The sequence below is a fragment of the Oncorhynchus mykiss genome, chromosome 1 (assembly GCF_057628025.1).
Source record: "Oncorhynchus mykiss isolate SJ-2025 chromosome 1, ASM5762802v1, whole genome shotgun sequence".
Lineage (NCBI taxonomy): Eukaryota > Metazoa > Chordata > Actinopteri > Salmoniformes > Salmonidae > Oncorhynchus > Oncorhynchus mykiss.
The window spans coordinates 79,705,960-79,717,081 of record NC_143022.1 but is presented as its reverse complement, the minus strand read 5'-3'; the positions used below and the strand labels follow the sequence as shown (position 1 = coordinate 79,717,081).

Sequence of the window (11,122 nt, the reverse complement as noted above, 5' to 3'; positions counted from 1 at the left end):
TTATTTAGGAATTTAAGAAAGGAAAGTCAAAGATCAGACATAGATCTAACAGAACTTCCACACAGTATATAAAGCAGTCATGACACACACAGGTACTGTATATGTGCTTTTAACAATAGGCTACATATAGTATAAGCTCTACAAGCATATAGCATAAAACCAGGACCAAGCCATGCTGTTTGTACAATGTGTCAAAGTTTACAACCATCTACAATGTGGCTCACAGTTATTTTCCAAATAGCTTCAGGGTATACAATACCTACAATTGCATCCTGGGTATATAACCAGCTGGCATGCATGGGGTAAAATCTGTCAGATTGTTCTATCTGAAAACACCTCTCCTTTTAGGGATTATATCAGCCACCGTTGTGCGATCTATTTACATATGGTGTGTAGAACAACTGTTCATCACTCATTTTAGAGGGCTACTGTTGCTTAATCCTTTTCTGTTAAACAAAATAGAGATGGGGTTTGATGCAATGCAAATGTAACAATATTTCCCCATTCAAGAACATATAGACACATACTTTATTTGTTAGTGGGTTTTGCCCACCAACAGAGACACTTTGTGAGGTTAAAGTCCATCTAGATGTCAATACCTAAATGAGTGCTTAGTGTTCATGTAGGTTCTCATGGAAAATGCATTCCGCTCGGGCCATTGGCCATCACACACTCCACCGCTACCCCACAGAACAGAGGAAGGGCACTGTTTTAAACCTGGTTGACATGGAAAACACTTCTGTGGTTAATATACCCCACCAACCTGTTTCATATGTGGATATTGCTTGGAGAGGAGAGGAAGAAGAGGGACGCTGGAGGAGATTGTGGAATGTTGAATAAGTGGAATAAACACCTACTGTAAAAACACCATGATGGAATAGAGACTCAATGGTAAGTCCATCAGTTTGACCGTTTTCATCATGCACATATTAAGTGTAACAATGTTAGATTTGCTGTTCTTAGGCTTGGGTCTATTTGAGTTTTACATGGTGCCTATGTCACATGTTTATGATTCTCTGTGTGTGAGGTTACATAACAGACTAGCTATGTACACTACCATTGTACAGTATCATCGTCCCTTCAGTAAGATCCGTTTACCAAGATGTAAAATAAGTATGTATGCATGGTTTATTTACATAATGACATTTCCAATCTGATAATGTTACTAATAGCATGCCTTTTTGTAAAATCAAACCAATCTTCCCACCCTGTATTACAGATTACAGATAGAAAGGTGGATATGAAATGTCTAGGAAACAGCAGAACATTTTCTTATAAATCAAATCAAAGTTTATTGGTTGCGTAGACAGTGTAGCCTATGTTATAGCGGGTGCAGCGACATTATTATTTTACTAGCTCCTAACAATGCAGTAAAATGTCAAACAAGCACACAAATAGAACATTATTAAAATAACAAGAAATTAAGAAATGTAGAAGGAAATAGCACTGTAACAGTAATCCAAATGCAATCTATACATATACAGTATACACCGGATGCATTTACACAAGATAAACTGAGAATGATATGTAGTGTAGATATATTAGAGTGAGCTATGTCAAGAATCCAGTATATAAATACACAGTACAAAACCCCATGCAAAATGAATAGCATTGCAGGAAATTAGCTATGTGTATAGACAGTATAGACAGTATGTGAATAGAAAAGGTGTGTACAGCAGTATTTAAATAGGACAAGCCTTGACTAGAATAAAGTATATACATATGAAGTGGGTAAAACAGTATGTAAACATTATTAAAGTGACCACTGTTCAATGACTATGTACAGCACATACACTCTAAAAAAAAAGGTTCTGTCCCCATAGGAGATCCCTTTTTGATTCCAGATAGAACGGGTTCTAAAGGGTTCTACCTGGAACCAAAAGGGGTTATTCAAAGGGATCTTCAATGAGGACAGCCAAAGAACCCCTTTTGGTTGTAGATAGCACCTTTTTTCTAAGCGTGTAGGGCAGCATTCTCTAAGGTGCAGGGTAGAGTACCAGGTGGTAGCCGGTTAGTGACAGTCTAAAGTTCAGGGCTTATAGATTAGTGTCTGAGTATATATAGGGTGTATTCCATTTATTGTTCTGTCAAAGTGTTTTGGCAATTACAACTACAGTACCTCACCGCAATGGTAAGTTAAAATAATAAAGAAATAAAGATATCAATGTGATTTATGCCATGGAAGTGATCGGTGATCGCCCAACATTTAGGGAGTGGAGGAACGATGACTCTACCTCCATTACCTGCTGCAGTAGAAGGGCTGATAGTTTGACTCCAGCCCCTCTTCCCCTCGCTGAGAGGCAGTTGGACTATGACAATGAACCACAGGGGTACCCACCCCACTACCGTGGGATGTCTCCTCACAGAATGGTATTCACCTGTTTTGTATAATAGTAGACAATAGTTAAATAGTACTTAAATGTAGACACTTGTTTGATAGGCAGTTAATTGCAGTGCATTCCAATTAGTGTATGTGTTAATCAATAATCTCATGAACTACACTCCATGCGTAACACTCTGTACCATTGTGTTCCCTGAGCAGTCCCTGGTGGATGAGATGGAGGAGGAGTGCTTGTACACTGAGGAGGCTTTCATCTGATGTATGGAAGCCTCTTGTGCCATTACTCTGCTTTAGCGCCACCCTTGTGGTCGTGGTGTTATATGCCCTGGCAGATCGTCTCCGCAGCTTTGTAGCTGACATCTTCATTCCCCAGTACCACTACCCGTTTGCTGTACCAATCACCTTTGTACAGGTAGGCCACCATTTGTTCAGGGTTATTATAGGAATAATCTGTGTCGGGTTTTGAGTTGTGGTGTTGGGATTTTTCATGAGCCAACATGTTTCTTATCATCATTAGGCCTTTGCTATGTGGTAACTTTTACAAATAATAATATTGCTAATTCCTGAAATGTGCTTCTAGTCACATATTATCAATCTGTTCCCATAGATTAGTATGGGTAACATCTGCTAAATATGTGTATGTGACCAATACAATTGGATTTGATTTATGTGCTTATATAATGTGGTTATGAGTGAACATGTGTGCTTGTATGTTAGGGAGTCTCCATGTATGTGTACACTTACAGCAGTGGTCACCAACCTTTTCTGAGTCGAGATCAATTTCTGAGTCAAGCCTAGATCTACCACTCAAATTATTTTTAAACATGACTTCAACAGCGTAAGCCTATGCAACATTAACCAATTAAAAACAGTTATGTTGCAATGACGTTTGTGTAGTAAGCTATAGGCCCAATACATTATTACTGCATATTGGCTATGCTTGAATTTCCCTGCCAATGTTGTTCTTCTCTAACCATTTTGAAATCATCTATATATACACATATACACAATATATGATCACACTGGTAATAGGTCATTTGTTGTATAATTTGTGAGGCACAGCTGAGTGAGCATAATCATTAGCTTTTTTTTTTTACTCGGCTGATGGCCTGCATCTGATGGTCAGTCTGAGGGGAGGCAAAGAGCAGCGTTGAGGTTGCCTCTCACCCGACTCACCTTCCCTCCACTTTCTCTCCCTCCACTGAGAAAAGGGGACACAGTCTTCCAGTTGATGGCAAAACTCAAGTCACACTGCATTATTCCTGCATTACTCCTATAACCAGAGAAAGTGAAATATTCCTTGATAATAAAGAAGACAGAAGCCGCTAATAATAACAACGCAAGCTCAATCGGAACACTTTGCTACACTCATTCATTGCAGCTGCAGTGCTGGTTGTAGTGTGAGTGGAAGTAGGGAGAATGTACATCTTCCCCTTATTGTATGGGACACTTTTAAATGTGCCTTCAGAGGCCATGCAATTCAGTACTCATCAATAAAACAAAAGCAATTTAGGTCAAAAGAGTACATATTAACAAAGGAAATTGAAGAACTAACAGTACAGTTTGATAGCAATAAAAACTGTACCATAGAGGCACATGTTAAGATGGAGGAAAAACAATTAGAAATGGAGGAACTTATTCAAGAAAGATCCAGTGTAACATATTATAAAAAATAAATGGACTGGATGGAATATGGGGAAAATAATTTTTCAGTCTTCAACATAGAAATGCTACCAATTTTTTTATTGAAACTTGTTACAAATGATGGAGTCATGCATGATTCACCGAACAATATTTTGAAAGAGGAAGTGAAGTACTTTAAGAATATGTTTACATTTCAGTCTCCTCCATCTCCAGTAACCGAAGCTAATTGTATAGATTTTTTCCCTATTATTAATGTAAAATTTACATCTGTACAGAAAGACTTATGTGAAGGCCAAATTACAGAGGAAGAACTTCTTGATGCAATTAAAGCCTTTAAGTCCGGGAAAACTCCAGGGCTGGATGGTATACTGGTGGAAGTATACCAAACTTTTTTTGATATACTCAGAGGACCATTTTTAGCATGTTTTAACCACTCCTATATAAACAGTAGATTATCGGTCATGCAACAAGAAGGTCTGATTTAATTATTACTGAAACAGGATCCAAGTGGTATATACAGTATGAAGATCGAGTTCATTAAAAAAATTGGAGGCCTCTTACACTTCAGTGCTGTAATGCAAAAATTCCAGCTAAATGCTTGGAGCATAGAATTAAAAAGGTATTTTCAGATATTATTTATCCTAATCAGACAGTTTTTTTTACATGGACGATATATTGGAGATAATATTAGACAAGTACTGGAAACAATAGAAAATCGGGGAATATATTTTTTTTTTATCTCATCAATCTACACACGATACCCCATTTATTTATTTGTTATTTTTATTTTTTTACCTCTATTTAACCAGGCAAGTCAGTTAAGAACAAATTCTTATTTTCAATGACGGCCTAGGAACAGTGGGTTAATTGCCTGTTCAGGGGCAGAACGACAGATGTCAGCTTGGGGGTTTGAACTTGCAACCTTCCGGTTACTAGTCCAGCGCTCTAACCACGAGGCTACTGACCCCATAATGACAAAACAAATGTATTATAAATAGAAAAGTGAAACATCACATTTACATAAGTATGCAGTCCCAGTACTTTGTTGAAGCACCTTTGGAAGTGATTACAGCCTCAAGTCTTCTTTGGTATGATGCTACAAGCTTGGCACAGCTGTATTTGGGGAGTTTCTCCCATTCTTTCTGCAATTCCCCTCAAGCTCTGTCAGGTTGGATGGGGAGTGTTGCTGCACAGCTATTTTCAGGTCTCTCCAGAGATGTTCGAATGTGTTCAAGTCCGGGCTCTGGCTGGGCCACTCAAGTACATTCAGAGACTTATCCCGAAGTCACTCCTGCGTTGTCGTGGGTGTGTGCTTAGGGTCGCTGTCCTGTTGGAAGTTGAGCCTTCGCCCCAGTCTGAGGTCCTGAGCGCTCTGGAGCAGGTTTTCATCAAGGATCTCTATATACTTTGCTCCGTTCATCTTCATGCACTGTACTGTATGTTAACATGTTTCTCACAGTTGCTTTAGCCAAATAGCAGCAGTGTTGCCAATGCTACTGTTGCCTAGCAATTCTTGACTCGCTTCAACGAATGTCTCCACAGCTCTTCAAATTGCCATGATTTGTCAATCTGTTTCAGACCAAACAGCTAGCGTTAAGATTAAGAATACTTTCCCGGTCTGGACGATCTGGAATGATAAAGAGAAGATTTATAATGCTTACTAGCTTTGTCCTCCTTTGCAGGATTATGCTAAGTGATCTAAATAACTTAACTGGCTAGTTTGCCTGTCTCTAAAGAGAAGGGTGGGATGTACCCCTCTGTTTGGATAGAGCGGATAAGGAATAGTTTATACCAATAAAAAGTTACAGATGTTTGACAGAGTTTAGAGCGACAAAACGTTTCTAGCTCACGTCTACTAACAGGTCTCTGTGTCATCATTGAGCAGCCTAAATGGAGCCGTTGCTATTGATACTCACAGACACAGAGGGCAAAAATGATGACGAGAGTGAAGAGAGTGACCACAATTACTGATCACAACTACACAAATATTGACCACACAACTACAGACCACAACCACACAACTACTGACAACATCTATTGACGGCAACAACACAACTTCTGACCACAACCACACAACTACTGATCACTCAAATTTTTGACAACTACTAACCAAAACCACATAACTTTTGACCACAACCGCACAACTAGTGACCACAATCACACAACTTTTGACCACATCTAGTGACCACAACCACAGAGCTACTGACAACAACCACACAACTTATGACCACAACCACTGATCACAACCACACAACTAATGACCATTCAACTACTGACCACAACTTCTGACCACTACCACACAACTGTTGACCACATCTAGTGACCATAAAAACACAACTACTGACCAAAACCACACAACTTCTGACGACAACCACACAACTTTTGACCACAACCACACAATTTCTGACCACAATAACACAATTGCTTACCGTATCTAGTGACCACAACCACACAATGACTTACCACAACCACACCACTACTAACCACAACGACACAACTTCTGACCGCAACAAGACAATTGCTTACCATATCTAGTGACCACAACCACACAATGACTAACCACAACCACACAACTACTGACCACAACGACACAACTACTGACCACAATGACACAACTTCTGACCACAATAAGACAATCGCTTACCATATCTAGTGACCACAACCACACAATGACTTACCACAACCACACAACTACTGACCACAACCACACAACAACTGACCACAAACACACAACTTCTGACCACAACCACACAACTGCTGAACACCTCTAGTGACCACAACCACACAACTTATGACCACAACCACTGATCACAACCACACAACTAATGACCATTCAACTACTGACCACTCAACTGCTGACCACAACCACACAACTTCTTACCACTCAACTTTTGACCACAACTACTGATAAAATCACACAACTTCTGACCACAACCACACACCTACTGACCACAACCACACAATGTGTGACCGCATCTAGTGACCACAACTACAGATATACTGACAACAACCACACAACTTCTGACCAGAACCACACAACTTATGATAACACACCTACTGACCACTCAACTTCTGACCACAACCACACAACTACTGACCACAACCACTGACCACAACAACTGACCACAACCACAACCCCACAACACTGACCACAACTACTGACCACAACCACACAACATCTGACCACAACCACACAACGTCTGACCACAACCACACAACTACTGACCACAACCACACAACTACTGACCACAACCACACAACTTATGATAACACACCTACTGACATACTGACCATTTGACTGCTGGCCACAGCTACTGACCACAACCACATAACTTCTGACCACAACCACACCACTGCTGACCACATCTAGTGACCATTAAAACATAACTACTGACCACAACTGCACAATTTCTGACCACAACCACACAAGTACTGACCACAAATAACTTCTGACCACATCTAGTGACCACAAACACACAACTACGGACAACAACACAACTTCAGACTGCAAGAACGCAACTTCTAACCACAACCACACAACTACTGGTCACAACCGCAAAACTTCTGACCACACAACTACTGACCACTACAACTGACCACAACCACACAACTGCTTTCCACATCTAGTAACCACAACCACATGACTACTGACCACAACCACGCAACTTCTGATAACACAAATACTGATCACTCACCTACTGACCACAACTACTGACCACAACCACACAACTTCTGACCACAACCACACAACTACTGACCACAACTACACAACTTAGACCAGATGCACACAACTACTGACCAGAAGCAGCATACTTCTGACCAAACAACTACTGACAACTCAACTGCTGACCACAACCACCCAACTTCTGACCACAAAAAAAGTTTCTTACCACATCTAATGACCACAACCACACAACTACGGACAACACCGACTCAACTTCTGACCACAACCACACAACTGCTTACCACATCTACTGACCACAACCACACAACTACTGACCACAACCACACAACTTCTGACCACAACCACACAAATACTGACCACAACTGTAAAATATCTGACCCCACAACTACTGACCACTTATCTACTGACCACAACAACTGACCACAACCACACAACTTTTGAGCACAACCACATAACTACTGACCACAACTACTGAACCACACAACTACTGACCAAATCTACTGATCACTACTGACTATGATTTCACTATTCAAGTTATATAATCAAAGTACAACTTTTTAAACTTATTTCACTATCACAAAAATACTTTAAAAATAACTTTAGCAAGCCTCACAACTTTAGTTGCAATCTAGTTATTATTATCATATTTATTATTTATCCTGCTACCAGTCACGTTCTCCTAATCCCCGCCTACATGTACATATCTACCTCAAATACTTCAGTATCCCTGCACATTGTAAATGCGGTACTGGCACTGACCCTGTATATAGCTTCTTCTCTTATTTATTGTGTTTAAAAAAAAGTACATATACATTTCATTTTTTTATTAGTTATACTATTTTGATATTGATTACTGCACTGTTGGGTTGAGCTTGCAAGTGAAGCATTTCACTGTACTTGAGCATGTGAAGTTGAACTACAGTATATCTGTGAGTGGGATCCTGGGTGGATTGATACAGTACATGTTTTGCACATGCATGATTGGAAGACCCAGGCCCAAGGCATGAAATACCCTAAATCACCTGAGTTTGTTTTTTTCTTGATACTGCAGGACATAATCGACTAACTCTTGCAATCTCCACGATGGTTCATGTTTAAAATGGCTATTGATGGCTAATGTTTAAAATGGCTAATGTTTACCTGTGTTTATGGCATGTCTCTCCCAGGTGCTGGTGACTCTGCTATACTTGCTGGTCCTCCATGCCGTGGGCCTGGCACCACTGAAGCCCTACTCTCTGTCTCTGGGAGAGCGCCTGCTGGTGCCCTCTATCTGTGGGAGTGCCCAGGCTGTGCTGGGTGTGTGGGCAGAGGCCAGTGCCCACTCTGGCATGTACCCACTCACCATGGGCCTGCTGCCTCTGCTCTGTGTGGGCTGGAGCCACGGCCTGCGACTGGCACTACTCCCGTCAGTCCACCTAATGGGCCTTATCACAGTCATCACTTTCACCTCTGTCACTATCACAGGTAAATGCGTTTACAGTGTTTAGCTTGAGGGGAAAGTCGGCTCTCTAACCAGCATTTACCAGTTGATAACAGACTCATAGCCTCAAATGTGATGGTGTGTCAATCATCTGTTGTGTCAGTACACTAACTCACCCCTTCTCCCTGCAGTGTCTCAGGGTGTCCCGTCAGTGGAGGTTCTGGAGTGGCTCTACGCCCCACTGGCCCTCCTTCTCCACAGCCTCTCTCTGACCTGGCTGACCAAGGTGGCTGAGAACGAGCACCGGCGCCACATCAGCTCCCACATCTCACCCTTTGACCTGTACTTCACCCTGATGGTGAACCAGAGCCTGGTGCTGGGCTTCCTGTGCCTGCTGCACCCAGAGGGCCCCCGGGCACTGAGCGAGGGTAGCTGGCATAGTCTGCTATTCATGGGGTACCTGCTGGCCATACTGCTGCTGGGAGCGCTACAGAATCTCTTGGTCGACATGGCCGCTCTGGCCTTCTCACCGCTGGCTGCAGCACTACTTCACACGGCACGTGGATTAACAAGACCTTTGTACAGCCTGTTGTAGAGATCCAACATAGAGGATGAAGTTGATCGTAGAGACTAGTCCGTCTGAAATCAGTTTTGCATTCCTCCTAATGATAAAAGGGAGGATTTGTCAAGGATAATCTGATCCTAGATCTGTGCCATGAGCAAGATACATAGCTTTACGTTTCAGGAAGCCTTACACAAGTTTCCCACAATAAGTTGGGTGAATTTTGGCCCATTCCTTTTTGGCCCATTCCTCCTGACAGAGCCTCCCAGTTAGGGGGAGTGATGAGCTCTACAGCAGAGTCTCACAACTCAATCGCTGGTTGAAAACTGTTTTCTGCCCCTCCCAAAAGATAGAATTTGTAGATAATTGGCCCTCTTTCTGGGACTCGCCCACAAACAGGACCAAGCCTGACCTGCTGAGGAGTGACGGACTCCATCCTAGCTGGAGGGGTGCTCTCATTTTATCTACCAACATAGACAGGGCTCTAACTCCTCTAGCTCCACAATGAAATAGGGTGCAGGCCAGGCAGCAGGCTGTTAGCCAGCCTGCCAGCATAGTGGAGTCTGCCACTAGCACAGTCAGTGTAGTCAGCTCAGCTATCACCATTGAGACCGTGTCTGTGCCTCGACCTAGGTTGGGCAAAACTAAACATGGCGGTGTTCGCCTTAGAAATCTCACTAGGATAAAGACCACCTCCATTCCTGTCATTATTGAAAGAGATCATGATACCTCACATCTCAAAATAGGGCTACTTAATGTTAGATCCCTTACTTCAAAGGCAATTATAGTCAATGAACTAATCACTGATCATAATCTTGATGTGATTGGCCTGACTGAAACATGGCTTAAGCCTGATGAATTTACTGTGTTAAATGAGGCCTCACCTCCTGGCTACACTAGTGACCATATCCCCCGTGCATCCCGCAAAGGCGGAGGTGTTGCTAACATTTACGATAGCAAATTTCAATTTACAAAAAAAAAAATGACGTTTTCGTCTTTTGAGCTTCTAGTCATGAAATCTATGCAGCCTACTCAATCACTTTTTATAGCTACTGTTTACAGGCCTCCTGGGCCATATACAGCGTTCCTCACTGAGTTCCCTGAATTCCTATCGGACCTTGTAGTCATAGCGGATAATATTCTAATCTTTGGTGACTTTAATATTCACATGGAAAAGTCCACAGACCCACTCCAAAAGGCTTTCGGAGCCATCATCGACTCAGTGGGTTTTGTCCAACATGTCTCTGGACCCACTCACTGTCACAGTCATACGCTGGACCTAGTTTTGTCCCATGGAATAAATGTTGTGGATCTTAATGTTTTTCCTCATAATCCTGGACTATCGGACCACCATTTTATTACGTTTGCAATTGCAACAAATAATCTGCTCAGACCCCAACCAAGGATCATCAAAAGTCGTGCTATAAATTCACAGACAACACAAAGATTCCTTGATGTCCTTCCAGACTC

General features: G+C 41.8%; 1 protein-coding gene across 1 annotated transcript; it reads left to right on the top strand.

Moving 5' to 3' along the window:
• Positions 1–2,178: 2,178 nt before the first annotated feature.
• LOC118964475 (uncharacterized) lies at positions 2,179–9,882 on the top strand. Its single transcript, XM_036976270.2, has 4 exons — positions 2,179–2,330; positions 2,543–2,753; positions 8,837–9,134; positions 9,282–9,882. The coding sequence occupies exons 1-4, from the start codon at positions 2,179–2,181 to the stop codon at positions 9,683–9,685; spliced, it is 1,065 nt and encodes a 354-aa protein (XP_036832165.2). The 3' UTR covers positions 9,686–9,882.
• The last annotated feature ends 1,240 nt before the right edge of the window (positions 9,883–11,122 follow it).